At 38.6% G+C, this 20,176-nt stretch overlaps 1 protein-coding gene across 8 annotated transcripts in view; it reads left to right on the top strand.

Moving 5' to 3' along the window:
- Window positions 1–20,176, top strand: part of Stk39 (serine/threonine kinase 39) — a 290,768-nt gene that overhangs the window by 79,509 nt on the left and 191,083 nt on the right. For all 8 annotated transcript variants that reach the window (XM_074071025.1, XM_074071024.1, XM_074071032.1 and 5 more), the window contains 3 exons: window positions 14,644–14,753; window positions 15,008–15,109; window positions 17,336–17,469. In XM_074071025.1, coding sequence (XP_073927126.1) covers window positions 14,644–14,753; window positions 15,008–15,109; window positions 17,336–17,469 — 346 coding nt within the window. The remainder of the gene's footprint in view (window positions 1–14,643; window positions 14,754–15,007; window positions 15,110–17,335; window positions 17,470–20,176) is intronic.

Raw genomic sequence — 20,176 nt, 5'->3', positions numbered from 1 at the left:
AAGTCAGTTTATTCTAGCATTCTTTTAAATAGTGAGCACTCTTAATGTATTATAAAAATGCTGATTTAAAGACATTTGATTTCTGAAAAACTTTCTAGATGCATAATACTTTATTATATGTGGTTAATCTCCTGCTCGTTTTCATGTTTTGGCCCTTTAGGAGTGTGTGCTATGATCTGAAGGTCTTTGTCCCCTCAAGATTCATGTGTTGGAACTGAGTTACCAATGTAATGTCTAACAATGTGATATTGTTAGATGTAGGGCTTTTGAGAGGTGATTGGCTTATGAGGTCTGAGCTCTCACTGGGATTAGCGTCTTATAAAAGAAGTCCCAGAGAGCTGCCTTCCTCCTCCTGTGGTACGAAGATGAATCAAGATGTCATTTATGAACCGGAGGGCAGGTCCTCATCAGATAATGAATCTTCTGGTGTTTTGATGTAGAACTTTCCTAGACTCCACAACTTTGAGAAATGGTTTTCTGTTGCCTACAAGTTACCCAGTGTAAGGTATGCTGTTGTTTCTGTAACCTGAATAGGTGTAGACAGTGCTTATGTTTATGAAGGTGAATTTCCCATCCCGAGCTTGTCATAACTGAGAAATCAAATCTGGTACAGAGCTAAGCAGCCTAGACCTCTAGAAAGTTATCCCCACACCTGTTTCAATGTGTCTGAACCCATTCCAATCAAGCTTAATGCTGTATGTTTTTCACCACCCAAGGTATGTTGGTAGGACGTTAGGTAGCATCTATTTTTTATGAAAGGGAGATTATATCCTTATCAGTCCCATATTTTCAGCTTCATTTTGCATCTTGAAAAACCCATGACTAAAATTGCCAGGAAAATTTGCAGGAGGACTTAACTTGCTTCTATCACTTAGGTACTATTCTTAAGGAGCCCTAGGAAGTGGTGTGCAAGTGGATTGAATAGCTGCTGCATTCTTTAGTGTTCCTTATGTGCTCTTTGACCTTGATAAAGTGCACTTTGATGGGGAGAGCTGGGGGTTGAAGTGGTGTTTCTTGAGTTGTAAAGAAGAGAGGCTGTCACTTTGAGCAAAGGTGGTATGGACACCTGGTCTGACCAAAGGCATCCTCTGAATGAGTGTGGAAAGCTGTGAAATGCCGGAAGCATCTGAATTAGGACATGCCAGTGGCATCATGTCTGTCTATGAGCAGTGCGGTTCAGAGCATGGGCTCTGACTCTGAATATCCTTGTCAGGATTTTATGTTGCTCTTTCCAGCCTGGTAAACATGTAGCCACAGTTTTCCATCTGTGTAATAAGAAAATGCTAGAGCACAGTTAAATGCATTCCATTTTAGAAGAAGTTAATTGTTAACTACTTTCTTATGAAAAAGAAGGTGAGCCCTTTATTCAGAATGTTATGAGATCACACAAGTGGCCAAGGAGGTGAGAGTTTACAATACTCAATCTGACTTCCTGTCCTGTTGCTTTCCTCTTCCCCTTTCTTTGCTACATGAATTTCCCAAGTATCACCAGTGTGAAGAATCTACTATGCACACCTGACCATACCCCATTCCCTTGTGTAAAGTTTAAAAACTTTATTAATGGAAAAGTGTCCTAACTCCCTAATAACAGCAGAGGAAGGACCTGCATATTTTCCCCATCCTGTCTACGAAGGTTTCTGCCTTGGCTTGTAGTGCTTCTGGCTGCTCCTTCATTGTTCCCCCTTTTTACTTGGCAAATTCTGTTTATTCCAATTCCTTGTGAATTTTTTTCCAGTCCTTTCCTCTACTACACCAACTGTATTGGGTTAAGTCGCTCAGTTGGGTGGCTTGAGAGTGCTCTCTGCATACCCTAACTAGCTAGCTGTGATGCTGTATGAAATTTCCTTCTCCCTTTTACCTCTAGACCAGATAATTCCCAGAGGAAGAAACTTTATGTTGTTTGTCTCCACATCCCCAGGAAGTGCCTGACACATGGCAGGTGTTGAGGAACTTTTTGGTCCATGTGATCTGACTAGAAATATGCTAGGTACCCTGTCTTATGGGCAGGCTATTCAAGTACATATGCCTGTCCGTGGCAGGTCATGGATGTAAGGCATGGCTGAAAGTTCAACTGGGTAAGCAAGTCTATCAGCTTAACAGAGGGATATGAAGATATTTTAAATATTTAGGCACACATACTATTGCATTTTTAAAGATTGAAATTAGTTTTTTGTGAACATTTTTCACCTCTGATTTTGGGTGTGCTTTGTCTTAGGTTGCAGTTAACTGATTAGGGAAGAGTGAAGCAGGAAACAGGAATTAATGGACATTGGGGACACACAGAAAATAAAGCACATTGGCAAATTAAAACATTTGGGGACTGTAAAGGGCTTTATAATGAATCAAAATACTTGGCTTGAGTTTCAGGAATGGTTTGTAATTATGTGGATTATGGTATGATTTATGACAAAAGTCTCCTACAGCAATTCTTCTTTGACTTAAGTAAATCAGGACAGTAAATTGATGTGACTCCTTGATTTTGGGGATCTTGATAAATGATAACATTTGGTGAAACCTCTAGCATGAACCCAGAATGCAATCAATTCTGGAAGCTTGGTTTTTCATTCCATCTGTACACTGTCAGTGAAAAACACTTCGGGGCATTTTAAGCAGCTTTCCATCCCTAACAGCTGCTAGCAGTTGTTTAAGCAACAAACTAAGGAAGTCTTAATGGGTGAACCCAATGGAGAAGAATTGCTTTGCACTGCTCCCCTGCTGGGATTTCTCCTCAGCTGTGCATGTCCAGCTGCATGGGGGATGGAGTTGAGTACCAGGGAAGCATCTTGAAGAGCATGAGATAGAGGGGACTCAATCTCCCTCTCTGTCTTTCTCTCTCTCTGCTGTCCCTCCTTTCCTTTCTGTTTTCCTCCTTCCTTCCTTTAAAGACCAGTAACATCATTATTAAATTAAATTTAATACATTATCAAAGGCTATAGAGGTCTGGGTAAAACCAAGTTTTTAGAACGAAAGTAGAGCAGTTTAACTCAGTTCTTTACTTGATTACTTTTTCATTTGCTTTTCTTTTTCCTGTTTGTTACAGCCTGCTCCTTTTCTGGTAAAATGGTGAATATTAGGTATTTGGGTTCAGTGTGTCTTAGGAGGTTAGCTGGCAGATATTTATTGAGCATTTGTTCCTAGGACAGACGATATTAGTGGCCATCAAGATGTGCCCCTAGACTAGCCTAAAATCTTGATAAAAATGTAGGGTCTTGTGCTCTCCCACCTCAGAGCTGCTGACTCAGAAATAGTGGAAGCAGGGCTAGCAAATCTGTGTTTTAAGGAGACCTCTAGTAATTCTGTTATGTGCTAAAATCTGAGCACCACTGCTGTATTTTATATATAGTAATTTTGTTTATTATCTGCATCAATCTCTCTCCTTTCCCAGCCCTGATTTAAATTAACTCCAGATCCATGGTTGGTTTGGTTTATGTTCTGTGGTCAGTGACAGTGCTTAGGATGAGAAAGAACAGAAAGAACAAGAAGGAATGAATTAATGGACATATGGCCATATAGTAATTGTAGATAAAAAGAATATTGAGCAACAGAGTTTAATGTATAGCCCTCATAGTTTAGTTGTTAGGAGATTTAAATATGAGATTTTTCTATATTGTACATTTGAAAATTTACAGATTCTTTAAAGATTATGTTATCCTCAATGAAGCCTTCTCAAAACTTATGGAAATGATGTCAACTGTTTCTTTTACTACTTGTGGCAACTGCAGTGGTGTTATTTCAGTCATCTCCCAGAGGGACTGTCTGTTTCAAGTGTACAGATGGGCTACTGTGGCTTCACAGAGGCTTCTGATAGTAGAACTAGTTAAGTGAAGACTTGTATAAAAAAAGGCTACCTGCGGGTATATAAATGATGCATTGGAAATTTAGTCTTACTAGTATTTGATCTAATTTGCCTGTGCCTGTCTTTGTGGATATGGCTAGCTAAGAACCCCTGTTGATTCCAGAAGCATGCCTTTGGTTTGGGACATGGTAACACCTGTGTGATATACTTATCTAGTGGTTTCCTTATAGCAGCTCTGAGTTTTGTAGAGTAGCTCTCACAAATGAAGGGACTGAGGACTGGTGAGCAACTGTGGGCTTGTTTGCGGTCATTTTGAAGGCCATAGAAGCCGATCACTCTCACATCTCCTCAGACTTCTCTTCTAGTCCTTGCTGTTAGGCTCCCTGCCCCACCTCCCATATGATTTTCAACTCTATGCTGTTTGACAGTTTGTTGCCCCAGGGCTCATTTCCTCCACCTGTAAAATAGGAAAGATTGACAACTTGTTCTCCAAGGACCTGCATGCATCAAAATGTTTGAGTATCCCTTCATTAGCTGCAGTCATAAAAGACATTTTCAGTCTTACTTCAAAGTATTCAAATCAGAGGATGATTTTAGGCAAGGAGGTTGGATTAAGCCAATTATCTGTCCTGTGTCTCCTTCTACCAGAGTATTCTTAAAACATCCCATCTACCCACTTGGAATCCAGGGGAGAATGGAGTTGTGTTTTGAGGCTTATTTTGGTTTTCCTTTGTTCACAGTAATTAACATATTTAATAGAAAGTCGCACATCTGTGATCTCTTAATCACATGTGTCAGTGTATGGTTGGGCTTGAGAGAGCTGGCTTTTGCTTGGGACTTCAGTACAGCTGGCCTGGGATTCCAGTCTTCCAGTCATGTTTGAAGAAACTCGTTGATGGCAATATTAAGAGTCTTCCCAGATGAGATCCCAAGTATAGGAAGACTTGCCTCTTTTTATTTCTCTTATTTTTAAATGTAAAAATACACCTTTAGGGAATAAAGGATGATTCCTTTCCTACTTTGCTATCATAAAACTTTTTGAAATTGTCATTCTCTGATGTTTCAAAGATAATCAGGGCTGCCTGTGTCTCATTCATTGATGGGTAATGTGTATTTGCACAGAATACCTGATAAGTGACTCTCTAGGATTGTGTTTTGTGACTGTGAATGCCTTGGGTACCGTGCTGTGGATGAGGGCCACAGCCAAGCAAACCAAACAAGGTCACCAAGCGCCATTTGCTCAGAAGAAGAAATATGCAGAACGAAAGCCAATAACATGATGATGGCAAAGAAAATTGGGTGGTGAACGAGAGTAAGACTCTCTAGCCTCTTTCGTTTTTTGGGGGGCTACTAGGCAGGACAGGTGCTGTGTGAGTAACTGGTTAATTAATTAATCTAATGGTAGATAAATGCCATTATTCTTATTGAGTCACTTAAAAGATGAGTGGATTCAAGTTTATCACTGATCACCCTCAACTCATCAAGCAATTCACCATAGGTTTTTCATGAGTGGGTGAGAAAGGAGTAGGGCTACAAACAACTATGTTGAGAATGATGCCTCTTTCCATGGGCCATGGCATCTCCCTGGAGCAGCTGTAACTGATGGACAGTTAATAAATGCTATGAGTATAAATTATTTTGTGTACTTAAAGATTTTGTAAAGCTCTGAGCATTCCCATGGAGGCATTGCCATGTGTAGACATGTTTGTATTGCTGGACACATATACATGCAGTTGAGCATCACTGGGTTAGACAGTTCTGTGTGGGATCTGATATACATTTTTATTCCTCCTTACACTTACCATGTCATATCATGAGTGTGCAACACTTTTTTCTCTACTCTTGTTTCATGACTGCGGTTCTCTTCATCTAAGAGGTGAAAGAGGGAAACTGTGGAGTTGGCTGTGCATTGAGGTCTTCCAGGCATACTGAATCATTGTATAGCACTAGCTTAAGGAACTTCTGCAACTTCAGTGTGCATTGAATCAGCTGAGGATTTTGCTACAGTGCAGATTCTGAACTAACAGCTCTTGAATGGGACCTGAGATTCTGCATTTCTTAGAGGCTCCCAGGTGATGGTGATGATTCTGATCTGTGGACCTTACTTTGAGTGGGAAGAGTTGAGACTAGAATTTTGAAGATAATCTTTCCCATTAGCTTTTTTTTTAAATAATTTTTTTGAGGTTTTTCAGAAGAGTTGCTCCAAATAGCAATTTTTGGTAACAAAATAAATTAGTCTTTTATTGCATCATGTGCCCCGCCCTCCTTTGAGATGACTCTGAATTTGTTTGATTTGATTTGTGCCTCTTACATTAAAAGGAATGCTCAATATTGGAACTATTTTGAAATCTAATACTGCGCTGTGTGCTAAACTGTTTTCTTGCTGATTTTTTTTAAAACTATCCACTCTGCTCTGTACTTTACTTTTTTCATTTAACAAAATTTGGAAAGCTTTTTTAAAAAATTTTTTAAAAACATTTTTGTTAGTAGATGATAGTTATACATGAGTTTTTTTGTTTTGTTTTGTTTTTTTCCCCAAGTCTGTTTGGGGATTGCAAGACTTTGGTCTCTGATGTAGTCTCTTAGCAGTCAGGAAGTATGAATAAAAACATGAATGGATTAACAAAAGAGATCACAGAATCATTGTTTGACAGGAGATTAAGCAGCAAAGACATCTGATTATCTCATGTGACAAGAAGTCTGGGGCACTCCTTAAGAGTTGGTGTAGAGGCCCCGGGGCATCACATAGCTCATGGACTCTTTCCTGCTTTCTCTTCCTGCACCTCCAGTGCATTGGGCAGCACTTGTGTTCATGGGCTTCTTTTGCTCCCAGAATCGCATCTTCATAGGACTATCCTACATGGAAAGGGAGTGGGAAGCAAAGAAGCCTTATGAATGGTTCTTCAATTCAGGAGGAAAACTGCCCCATGGGAGCTCACACTGTATTCCCCTCAGACCTCATAGGCCAGGAGTGGGAAAGATCCTCAGGCTATTCACTGGTGAAGAGGAGCAAGCACTCTGAGTGGCTTTGATCAGTTAGATCCATCCTCCAAGGCCTGGCAAGCAAAATCAAGATTGTGGTAGAGCAACAATGATTCAGCCCACCGTGTGTGCCACAAGGGTGAGCAGTATTGAGAACCGACTGTACCTAATGCTCCCTGAGAAACTGTTGGCTCAAAGAGATTGAGTAAATTAGTAGGGAATGTGATGGGGCTTCTGTTTTGGCCTGTTGATTCCAGAGTGCCTCTTCCAAGTAGATCTGTGGCTCCTTTATACTGTGTCCTCCCTTTACTGCCTCTCCCCTTCCTTTCATCTTAGGGATTCTTGGTCAGGACCCCACAAAATGCCTCTGAGTGAGGGCCACATATACTATACCACATATGTCACTCGTTGACTCACATTCATGTGTGTGCAGAAATGCCACTGTCATGATAGAGGGCAAACTGCTCCTAAGCAAAGTGGCATTATTTCAAGAAGGAAACCAGCCCAGTCAGTGTTGGTGGCTGCTATCCCAGGTCTTGCCACATGCTGTCTTGGCCCCCTGGGCTCTGTGTTCTGCTACTGGCTCTGGGTTGTGCTGAGCTCTGCTGAGCAGGGCTCAGGTATCCAGAGGTATGGTGTCCACCTCAACACCTAGTGTATCCTGTCTGCCTCATCCAGGTCAGCGCTGTATTAGGCTCTCCCCTGTCTTCTAGGATTGCAGAGTTCTCAGCAGGCAGGAAGAGGGCACAGCTTCCCTGTTTTCACTCAGATTTGCTTCTCAGTGCCCAGAGGTCTGATGACATTTTGATGATGGCAAGGTTCCAGGAAAGTGAAAAGTTGTTCTTATTTAATTAAAAAACATAAATAAACAAGAACTGGTAGACAAACACTGGGTTTAATCATACATTAAATAAGTTAAATGGAGCAGTGGCGATTTGGTCAGTTGTAAGGAAGCTAACAGGCTCAGCTGAAGTATGTGATAATTGGACAAGGATTGCAGTACAAAGGAAACAATACTGGAATCCTGCTGGCTCCCACACACATGCCAAGTGATGGCCTGGGATGAGCTTCCTTGTTATTCTTCATTGCCTCCAAGGGTGAGGGGAACTTCATTTTGCCCAGAGAGTGCTTGGATCAGAACTGCACCATGGGAAGATTAATCTGGACCTAATAAGTAGGCTGGGTTGCAGCAGGAGGAGGCACACCTCTGATCCTGTGACTGAGAAAGCCAAATTAATTTCTCCTTGATTTATGCTTTCTCTCTCACCAAGAAATGGGGAAAGGGTACCTGGGAGTTCCCAGAAGAAGATGGGAGTTTAGTTCAGAGTGTGGCATGCCCAGCACTTGAGCATGTTTCTTCTATTCTTGTTGTTCAGGCCGTGTAATAGTTAGTCTCATATATTTCCCCATGTCTGCCCTCACTGGAAGGCTAGGATTGTGTCCACATCACAACACTGTAAGCTCATGGTGTCAAAGCATAGGTGGTACACCCTATTGTGTACTGATCAGGAGTGTGACGCCGTACCACTAACACACATCCTAGTATAAATACAACATGAAAGCATGAAGTATATTGTCAAAAAACACATTCTTTAGTCTGTTCCTAATATAATTCAGAAAATATTTGCTTCTGTTTTATACCTGTGATTATGGAGTTTGCATAATTTAAGTCACAATATACTTCTTTATATGCTTCTTGGGGTATGTTTGTGACATTTTAAGAAAACCTGTGGGAATTAGAGATGCTGGCAGCATCCAGTGTTCCTGGGTATTTAGAAGTATATTTTAGTCTTGCCAGTAAGGTCCTGAGAGTCTCTCGTGAGAAAAAAATAACTGGGAATCAAACTAAATTATAAAGGGATTGTTTTTGATGAAATAAATACGACATTTAGGATGAACCAGGAAACCCCAAACTAGTTTTTCTGGGTTGGGTGTTCACAACTTGATGTCTACTCAGGGAAGAGCTTAGGAGTTGTGGACCATTAACCCCATTATTCTATTTTGAATTTCTTTTTCAGTAAAGAAAAATACTCTGAACTTTTCTACAAGGGGGTCCACCTTGAAGGACTATGGATTTTACTCAGACCCTCAATAACTTGCTATGTGTTCTTTGACAGGTCATTTAATCTTTTAATTTCTTCCTCTTTTCAATTTCAATATCCACTAAATTTTCATATTTTCTTAAGAATCAGTGTAATCTGTCCCGTTTCCAGAGTCTCTATTCACGTGCTAACCTTGCTGATTTTATTGCTAGGCTATGACTGTGGTCTGCTTTGCTTCTAGCTTTTCTCCTTTCCTGAATACCTTTGCGTGGTACTTTTTCAAAATTTTCTTCTTTTCTGGAAAGGAAGAGCAGCAGTTGTCCTTGTTGCTAATTGGATCAGGTACAAGTTCCCTTTCCAGATGCTCAGCTCTTGTAGTTGGGCCCCTCAACCATCTTACCAGGGGTCCTGGCTTCATAGAATCATTGCCTTTGGGGAAAGGAGACTGATTATACCCAGTACCTCTCAGGGACCCCCTCCCCAAGCTATGGGTACTCCTTCTGCTGCCCAATAAGCCACTTAGAGCTCCAACGGGATCCTTATCTTTCTTAACCTGTTGTGACTATATTCTAGGAACTTTGAACTATCAGACATTAGTTTTTATTACTCTAACCAAATGTTGAATTGGCCCAAATCCATTTTTTTCCATATATAACTCAGGTTTCTTTTCACAGATAATCAAAGATGCTATAGAAATTTGAGATGGGTGAGGGTTGGTTACTCACTCATAGACTCCCTCCTAGATTTTAAGAAAATTGATTTTCAGACTAATTTTGCCATTCATTAGTAAGCAAGCGCTTAAAAACTGAGCTTACAGTTTTTTCTGTAAGCTCAAGGAAATCCCTGCTCTCTTTCCTTGTAGGTGAATGAGAAATTCACTTGAGGCAGAAATGCTGATTCTAGACACAGTTTTCTTTTGCCCTTATATTTGGCATCAGAAGTCCAAATATGTATACATTTGGCTAGGGAGTTAGTTAATACTTGGGCTTGCCTGGATTCTTTTATTCTATTCATGTAAGGGTAGGGAAAATATCTAAAATAATTTAGCCACTCTTTGTGTGCTAAAAATATGTCTGCCAGCATGAGTCCATTTCAGATACTCATCATGCTGTTGAACAAATCATTGTTTTCCCAAATAGTTCTCTTTTTGACATTCACTTGGCTCATACCAGGTGAATGCCCTTCCCCTTCCCCTCCCAGCCCTTTCCCTCCCCTCTTCCTCCTCCTCTTCCCCTCCCACCTTCATCTCTTCCCTCTCTCCCCCCTTCCCTGTCCCTCTCTCCCTTCCTTCTTTCTTTCCTTTCATTCCCTTCCTTCCTTCTTTCTTTTCCTTCCCTCCCTCCTTTTTTCCCTCCTCTTTTTTTCTCTTCCAATAGTAAAGAGTGATTTATTGCAGAACAAGTACATATCAGTGGGTGAGGCAGGCAATTCAGGTAAGGATTGGTTCTCTAAATGGAACAGTACACCTCAAGTGTTGAGGTGAGCAGTTGGTAAGGGCCAGACACCCTATTAGTTCTTGAGGATTGGGGTTTTGTCTGATAGGGTAGAGTTACTCAATGGTGTGAAATTGAGGTCCTCTTCTTGTGGCAGAAATAGATTCTATCAGCTGCCTGTGGTTTCCTGAATCAGGTGCTACAAGCACCTCTACAACTGGCCATTATTGTTTAGAGCTCAGCTGACCACCTGGGTTGTGGTTTCATAAATAGAATATCACATGGTACATATTGAAGTATTTTAGGTACATTTTAGACATACAGTTGCTGGACTAGTTTTACAGATTAAATTAGGAAGAAGGAATTGCTTTTCCAGTTGTTTTTTTCTTTTTTTTTAAATAATGGCTTTGTTGCCAAAAACAACATAAATGGAAGTTTTTACATAAAGATCCTAATATTTGGCTTCTCTGGGAAAACTGGGAGATCTTGGCAATCTTAGTTCCACATTTCCTCTGTTACAACTTTCTCCTGCAGCTGAGTGGCAGAACATATATCTGACTTTCTACCTGGGTGGAGCGTTCTGAGAAGGGGGCTCCAGGGCTCTACACACTAAGGCTGAATATCAAGTGGTTAATTGCTGAAATCGCGCTGTTTATTTTCAGGGCTCTCTTTCCTCTCTGTATTCCTGTCTGGGCCTCTGTAGGTATTTGAGTTTTTGACCCTTGCAGCTGTCAGGCAGTTTTTCTTCTTGGCCCCACATTTGTGCTTTGCTCATGCTGTGTGTTTGTCTGGAATTCGTTTCCTGTTAGGCTTGCCTGTTCAGATCTTCACCTCATTTTCAAGGCTGAATCCAAGGCTCATTTTGGTTGCAGTCTTTAATGGTCATTATCATCATAGCTCCTCTCCCCTTACACAGATATCATAGCATTTGATTTTACATGTCATTTTGTTGTCTATTATTTCATGCCTTGTCCTACTGGGATGGTGATATTCTTAAGGTCAGAACATATATCTGTCTGATATTTTATATCTACCACTGTAAAGTGCCAATGCTGACCTCCTCTGCTCATGTGTCTTGTTTGTTACAAGTCAGAGAACAGAAACTTGTTGGTCCACCTAACAGTTATTATAAGGAATATTTATATATGTTAAAAAATAGAAAAACAGGCCTAAGTAAGAAGCCGGATAAGGAAACTGGGGCCCAGAAAGGTTAAGTTTCTTGTCAGAGTCACACAGTTGGGACCCACCTCCTCCCTGCTTTGCTCACACTCTACTCTTATGCTTGACCATAACCCTACAGCTTTTCCTCAAGGCTTAGCATTAACACATCAAAATAAGATAATGACCAGAGTTACTTAAAACAGATACGACAAATTGGCAAAGATGATAGATGCATATTGAAGGAATAGCCAAGAGTTGGAAATACAGAATGTCCTATGCTGTTGGTCTTGTACACAATGGAGGGAGCAGTGTATGTGGTTGACAAACATGTCTGAGGCTGCACTGTTGAGGCTGAGGAGCTGATGGGATCAGGAATAAAAAGTAAGCAACTTGGTGGGGCTGGATCTGGGAGCAGTAACAAATGATATGGGGAAGGGGAGGGCTAAAAGATTGGGGCTTAAAGAATTTTGCCTTTATCCTGAGGGGACAAGAAGCCTTTAAAGACTTTTAGGGAGGCCTCCGGTCCATGACATAGAAAGACCTGGTTGCTGGAGCATAGATGTGGGGAGAGCTGGAGGTAGGGACTTAGGAGGCTGCTGCCACAGGAATCTTGGCCAGAAGTTAATGGTGACTGAAACTTGAGTCAGTAGCTATGGAGAAGGAAAGAAGTAGATGGATTCAAAAGATTTTGGAGCCTTTCAGTTACAGGGATGACAGCATTCTTTCTGTTTTTTTTTCCTTAAAGAGCTTTTACCCCTGTCTTCCAGTTAATCCACAGGCAGGAAGATGGGCTGACTTACTTGATGTTTGACTGTACGTTGCCAGGGAAATGTCCATAGTTTAGACTCAAGTGTGTCTGGCACCATTGTCTTTGGCTACATAGATGTGACCCTTGGAAAACAAGGACATCTTTTCACTGCTAACTGTTCCGCCACCTTGTTCTAGTTGACATATGTAAACTGTCTCAACAGAATATACCAGTTTTCCTGTTTGTGTAAGCACGCTGTGTGCTGTGGTCAAGACATTCTGTTCCTCAGTACATATAAATCTCTCTGCATTCACGTTAGCCATCACACGAGCAAACTGTATTTATTCTGCAGCTGTAAGAGTAAGTGGATGGTAGTTGGGATCGGTGTTTTCAGCTTCTTGAATATTCGTTCTGAGTTTTAAAGACATTTAGCCATCTGTTTATGACTTGAAAGTGAATGTTCTAAGTAGAGGCTATGAATAATACATGAAATATGTATTGAAAGGGGTATTCTCTATAATGAATTGCTACTGTACATCCTTCTCAGCTGCTGTTCCAGCCTTTAAAATGTCTAGTGAAAGCAGGTATTATTTTTAAGGAATTGAAAAAATAATGGCAACTATGGATTTTTATCTGGATTATGTCTTTTTACTAAGACACCCTAGGGTGTCTTCAGCTGCATTTAAAAGAATCTAATTTTTCCCTACAGGAGTTTTACGCATGTGTTTAATTATTTACATATGATATATATTTATTGACTATTGTATTATAAAATAATTTATATAAAAATAGAGTGTTGAATTCATTGTTGAACTTCATTTTGGAAATATAAATTACATTAAAATTAACAGTTTTGAAAGCCTTATGTTGATTTTCTTTGGCCAGATATAGTGGATGCTTACAAAGGATTCAGTGTACCAAACTCTTCTGTAATAGAACAAATTATATCTTCTCCCCTCTAGAAGAGGCTTGATTGATTTCAGAGGGCTCGGTTATTTTTTTTTTTTTCTAGTAAGGTTTCAGTTTTCTGACAACAGTTTTAGAATTGGATGCATATATGTGAATTAAATTACATAGCAGTTTTTCAAAGTATACTTTTTCTCAGTATTAACACCTGTGTAGTAGCAGTTGGACAAAGACTCCATTTGTCAGTTTTCATTTCTTTTACATGTAATTGAAATCCTATCGGGAGTTGAGTATATTTAAATGCAAATAAAATGAAACAGTCAACGTATTTTCATTTAGGGAAGTAGTTACAATGTTATTAAGTCACACAGTTGCATAACTGAATATTATAGGCCTAAAATAAATGCTAATACATTCTGACCTTGGTTTGTATTTGAGGTTGTTCTTTGGTAATTGCTGTCACCCTGACAGCCAAAAAAGGGAACTAGCAAAGGAAAATTATATCAGACCAATTCCCAGGAATCACAATGCATAGTGTTCTGCATTATTTTGAGTGTTGACTACTAGTTCACCATCCAGTGGTCCTTGATTTAAGTAAGCAATAAGTATGATAGTCTTGAGTAGTTGGTACTTTAACTTATTACTACTTTAAATCTTTACATAGAAATGTAAGCAGGATTGTATCCATTAATAATCACTGGTTATTCTCTTCTGTACTGTTACATATAGAGATAATTCTTGCATTTATGCCTATATGCATATACAGTATGCCTAATTAATTTTCTCACATAATTTTAATATAAAAGAAGAGCACTTATTTTAATTATTTGTAATTATTATTAAGAAGAGAACTATTTTAATTCTATAAATCTTTCCATCTAAAAATTATCCAGAAAGCCAGTGTTATGAAGAACTGTTCTGCTGATGGAGCTATTCCTTTGCATTGATTGCTGCATGTGACAGACCAGGCTTTGTACCCCTGGGCCTGTGGATTTGGCATTATGATTTTGGCTAAGGTGTTAGTGAATACTATTTAGTCAAGGATATGAAAATGTGGAAGATGGGTAGTATTTATCTCTTATTAAAAATTAGATCTCTAAATATTGACAACTTGGAATTAAAGAGGCTAGAAAATTATGATAATATAAAAAGGAGCTATGCTGCATACTTCTCTGATTTTCTCAGTGGTATTCTTATGAGTGATCTTCTCAAATAAATCTTGCCTGAAAGCTAAGATATTTTACATTCAGGGCTTTTGAAATATGTTTCTGTTTTCATTGGTATTATAGTCCTTTATGATTACTTACGACTTTTGGCACCTTTTGAGTGGAAATTTTAATTTGATGTGCTGAGCTTTTGGACTGGTGGGCTTGCTGATCCATTCACTACCTGTGGATGGTGTTTTCTGCCATATAGAGCATGGCAGACCACCCTAGCATATGCCTGAGAGCTCCATGAACATGTTTACAATTTATCACCATCCTAAAGTTCACCAGGAAGAGATATGTTTAAAAAGTCAGAATTTATAAGTGATGTCTTACATAAAATAAGGTTAATTTTTCTTTTCCCTTTCAGATTTTGGGGTAAGTGCATTCTTAGCAACAGGGGGTGATGTTACACGGAATAAAGTAAGAAAAACATTTGTTGGCACCCCATGTTGGATGGCCCCGGAAGTCATGGAACAGGTAAAGAAAATAAATGTTGCCTTCATTGATACAGTACAGTAGTACATATCATTAACAAACTAACATTTCATTCAAATCAGCCATTTTAGTAAAATGTGTCATGTAATTTAATTCTCTATCTCTAGCCCTTAGAAAACTTACGTGAAAGTTGTCCACAAACAGCTCTGAATTTCTGACATAATGGACATTGTGATGTGTAACATGCCTGCTATATCACTGTGTTTCTTTTTCTGCTTTTTTTTTCCTTCTCTTAGGTGAGAGGTTATGACTTCAAGGCCGACATGTGGAGTTTTGGAATAACTGCTATTGAATTAGCAACTGGAGCAGCGCCTTATCACAAATATCCTCCTATGAAAGTAATTACTGTTGGAAATAATGTCGGGTTTGAAATGTGATTGGGTAGCACCCATTCTCTATTCTCTTGAACGTATTTGTTTTTCTCTTAGACATGTGGAGAACTAATGGAAGAAGGCAGCCAAGTTGAATGTTGTCTCATTTTCTCAGTCGATAGTACAGACAAAAGTAGTACAGTTCTCAGTTTTGAAGCTCAATTTACATTCTTAGCACAGAGGAATCTGATCAGATTGATTGATGGAGGTTGATAGTTCTTAGGTCCCCAAAGAAAATCTAAGAATAGATTATAGTGATGTCTTTTCTGATGGATTTCCCAGATCTTTATGCCTTTTAAAAATTTTTTTAAAAATGGTTTACACTATTTTCACCCCTGTTCTCTCACAGTGTAAGGCTCGTGGCTCATCTGATGCGAAGTGAGTCACTGTGTTTTTAGGCAGCAACGTATACTTTGGAAACTATTTTCAGATTTTTCATTATTCTTCTATCTGGCCTACCTCATTATCTTTTTTACTTCTAAGATACTAATTTTCCCAACTGGATTTTGTTTTAAGGCTGAAATTTTGTTAAGTAGAAATTATGTAAGCATTTTATGAAGAAAATGGTCTGTGGTTGTTTCATGGTTATTTTATGTTTATTAAAAGAGGAGAATTAAAAATTTAAACCTGAAGATAATAAAGTTCAATACTTTTATTGATTTAAAAAAAGTGGGGGCTGTGGGTATAGAGCAAGTACTAAGCAAGTCAAGTGTGAGACTCTTGAGTTTGATTCCCCAGCACTTCCAAGCCCCCAAATTAGTACTTCCTTATTGTAGAAAATTTAGAAAAACAAGAATAAAGAAGAAAAATACTCACCCACATTCTCATCAGCCACAATCTCTATTAAAGTTATAGTGTAGTTAACTTCCTCCTTCCCATGCTCCTTCCATCCCTTCTTGGGTCTCACAAGTGTTCAGCAGTACCTGAGCTACACTCCTAGCCCATTATTTTTTCTACATATATTTGTCTATATATTTGTAATATAGTTAAAATTTTAGTATAATATGTATGTATATGTGTGTTGGTGTGTGTGTGTACATACCTGATTTATTATTTTTTTAGTACAAATCTTGAATGAAAACAAAAATGACTTTTTGGAGAAAAAAGGACTCAGGACTTTTTATTCAATCAAATTTTCTTTCTCCATTTCTTAGTATTTTCCACTTGAATCCAAAGTGATGAAGGACTTGCAGAATGGCTCAAGTGGTAGAAAACCTGCCTAGCAAGTGTAAGGTCATGAGTTCAAAGTGATGTTTGCTAATCCCAGCCTGAAGTCCATTAGGACATTTCTTCAGAGTTCCCAGTCCCTTGCATTCTCCTTTTGGCTATTATCCTCTATAAACTGTAAACTGTCACTTTCATCCTTCATCTATTCATACATATGAAAGTGTTTGAAGAGAGTTTTGACATGTATAGCACTTGCATAAATTAAGGCTGATTTATGCATTAACGAGGTATATTCATATTGTAGGTCAGTGGTTTGCTATACAGTCTACTGTTTTTGAAGCAAATAATTTTGATGTTAATATGAAAGAAGAATTTTTACCTTTTTGACTTGAAATTGTATTTTATTTTGTGTTATCCCCCTTGAAAGCAGCATGGTTTTTTGATCTGATTATTTCTTTTCATAACTCAATTATATTCTTTCAGTATCTTGTCTCAGTTTTTCTAAGCCTTTTGAGCAATTTTCTGTATGTTTTCTCAGCTTTTTGCTTTTTGAAAGGAAATCATGTTACCTCTTGGGATATTGTAGTTTTATTTTTAGTGTTGGTAATATGTTTCAGAAACCCCTAGTACAGGCATTTCCTTGGGTATGAATGGCTTGCATACAGGAACCTTGCTTTTTCTCTCACCACCACCCTCTTTCCTTGCTGAAGCTCTGTGATCCTTAAGGGACTGTGAGAGCCAGTTTGCAGAAAGCTGTGTCCTGGCTGCTTTGGGAGTTAATTCTTAACACATAGAACAAATTTTCTAAGTTCTGTCAATGGAATAACAAAAGGCTAAAGGGTACATGAACAGATTTGCAAAGGGACATGAATGTTTTCAGCACACAATTTCTAGAAAGTTAAGATCATGGAAAATCATGTTTGTACCTAATCAAGGAGGTTCTTTGATGCTTATGTAAAAAATTAAAGTCTTCACTGTAGTAATTGGTAAACTGAGATTCTATCTTCATATTTGTTTCTGCTGCAGGTGTTAATGTTGACCTTACAAAATGATCCACCCACCTTAGAAACCGGAGTAGAGGATAAAGAAATGATGAAAAAGTATGGCAAGTCCTTTAGAAAATTACTTTCACTGTGTCTTCAGAAAGATCCTTCTAAAAGGTATGTCAAACTTAGTGGAGGAGCTAATGACCTGTTTGAGTCTTGACAAAGCTTTTTTTGTGGTTGGGCAAAGGCTTCTTGAGAACACTGAAAGGCACTTCTAGTCCCAAGGGAACCCTGCTGTGGCCCCTGGATTTCCATTCTGATAGTGGAAGACAGCATGAGAACAAGGGAGAGAGAGAAATGAATGGAGGACAAGAGGGGAGGCAGAGCAAAATTTTTGTTAATAAGATTCATATGCTTGTTAGGTGTGGGCTCTGTCATCAAAGGTCGTGAAGTAAAACAGAACTCAGAGGAAACTGGCAGTGCTGCATTCAGAAGCAGAGCTATTATTCTGCAAGTGTAGGTTGAGCTGACTTCTCAGGATTTGAACATAGGCCAGCTCTAGTCTAAACCAAGCAGAGCTGTTGAATTTTGCATGAGCTTCTCTTTAGTTGCAGAACAAGTTGTTTGTGCTGTTTAAAAGATCATCAATAAAGAAGATTAAGGAGATTTTTACCTAGAAAGATTAGTCATATAAACAGAAGCAAATGGTTTCAAACTAACTTCAGTTTTTCCTCTTTATTCTTGTGTTATTGCCCTATATGGTAGTGTCTCTGTTTTCTGAATTTCTTTCTTCTTTCTTCAGTTCTGTGACTTTGAAATATCCTGGGTGGTGTGATAATGGAGCCTAGCGTTAATAATGTGAACCATATACGGTCCTTGCCATAGTAAGGTCCATTTGTGGGTTGTGTTTGACATTATCTCATCTTCTATTTGGAAAGGCTTCTGTTTGTCCTAGGCCACCCAAGGTTCTGATTTTATATGTAGATTTTAGAACATAATAACTGACTTTTCCTCAGAAAGTTTCTTTTTAGGGATGGGCCCTTTTGTTAGACGTGATTCCTTTATTCTTATCTAAAATTCTTTTTGAAACTTGTTAAGTCTTTTCAACTTTACACAGTAAATTACTGTTTGAGTTAGGCTACCTTCCTCTAGATTAAATACAGATTTCATGATTTTTTTGTGATCGTCAAAAAGACTACTTGTGATTAAGCATCTTAAAAATATTTACTAGAAATAGTACCTGTAGATTGTTTTTGCCTAAACATTTCAGTTTTCCCTTTTATTAATTTGTATGGCTTATTTTTCCTCCAGTGGTTCTTTGAGGTTATTTTTTCACTCTCATTTTAGACTAAAAATCGTTTAGATTCTAATTTTGTTCTTCAACATTTGCTTTTCCTCTCCTTGGATTTGGTGCCATTGTCAAAAGTAAAATTTTAACATCTCCAAGAAGACACAGCTTGATCTGCCACAGCCCGTGAAAAAAGTACTTGTCCTTCCAGTTCAGGGTTATTACTGATGGTGTTTGAGATTTTTGAACTAGTTGAGATCCCGCCTAGTGGCTGTGGTGAGTAACGTCACCCAATCCCATCTTGAGAAATTGGTTCTGTAGGGAGAATTGTTTATTACTTAATGATAGAGCAATCTATTTCTTTATGAGGTTTGTGATTTGGTCAAAATAAATAAGCTTTACCTGTAATATATTTAATGTATCATTTTTGTTTTTTTAATAATCTTGAAATTATTCCTAGATTTTGTTCACTATACAAGCTCAAACAGCAGATTCCCTGTACCACACACACACATGTGTACACACACACACCACACACACAAAATCAATCCTTTAGAAAAGACCAATACATCCTGTATTCAAATTGTCATGAAGTCCTTTCCATCAGAGTATTCTCTAGATAGCATAATGAGTACAAAGCATTAATAGTAAGGACTTCTTTCAGGTACTTTCTACACAACCTAATCTGTCCTTGCAATTATGGACTCTTCTCTGTTACAAACAGTTGCAGACTATTCATAGTACATAAACTCCTCAGGTGGCTCTTTTAATGAAAAGACATGAATATTGAGGATGTATGCAAGGACTTTAGGAAAAACCACAAAAAATGATTCATGAAGTGTAAGAATGGATAAAAGTAGAATTGTTGAATTATTTTTATATAGGATATGATTTCTAAAATGCATACTCATTACTAAATATATAAGAAAGCATTTAACTCCATGACACAATTCTGAAACTGTGAATATTCTAGAATATTATTAGTCCCCTCTGCTTTTGTTTATGATGTTCAAGACTTCTTGCTCTTACTCTGTTCCCCTTCCACACTCTCTGTAGTTATTCAGGTGCCCATCTTTTTACAGTTGGATTCCACTGGTTGAGATAAAGTTCTGCTTTACCCTCCTCACCTTTGTGACTTAATTTCTTTTTTATTGCAGTACCAGGGTTTGAACTCAGAGGGTACACCTTGAGCCACTCCACCAGCCCTTTTTTGTGATGAATGTTTTTGAGATAGGTCTCACAAGCTATTCTGCCCAGGTTGGCTTTGAACCATGATCCTCCTTATCTCTGTCTCCTAAATTGCTAGGATTACAGGCACGAGCCTCAGGTGCCTGGCTGTGGCTTCCTTTCCTTGTCTGTAAAATAGGTTTAATAATACCTATTTCATAGAATAACTCTGAGGATAGAATGAGATTGTGCATTTAAAGCAGACAGCACAGTGCCTGGGGATTCCTTTAAGTGCTAGAGAAATTGAGATTGACATTCATTATTTGGCTTTTTTCCCTGACCAAGTGGAGTTGTTGGAACTTTATGCAGTAATTACAATATGCTGATGATATGTCATTTGTAGCATTTATAACCATGTTTACAGTT

The sequence above is a fragment of the Castor canadensis genome, chromosome 4 (assembly GCF_047511655.1).
Source record: "Castor canadensis chromosome 4, mCasCan1.hap1v2, whole genome shotgun sequence".
In the NCBI taxonomy this organism is placed as follows: Eukaryota; Metazoa; Chordata; class Mammalia; order Rodentia; family Castoridae; genus Castor; species Castor canadensis.
This window is presented reverse-complemented; position numbering and strand designations above follow the sequence as displayed.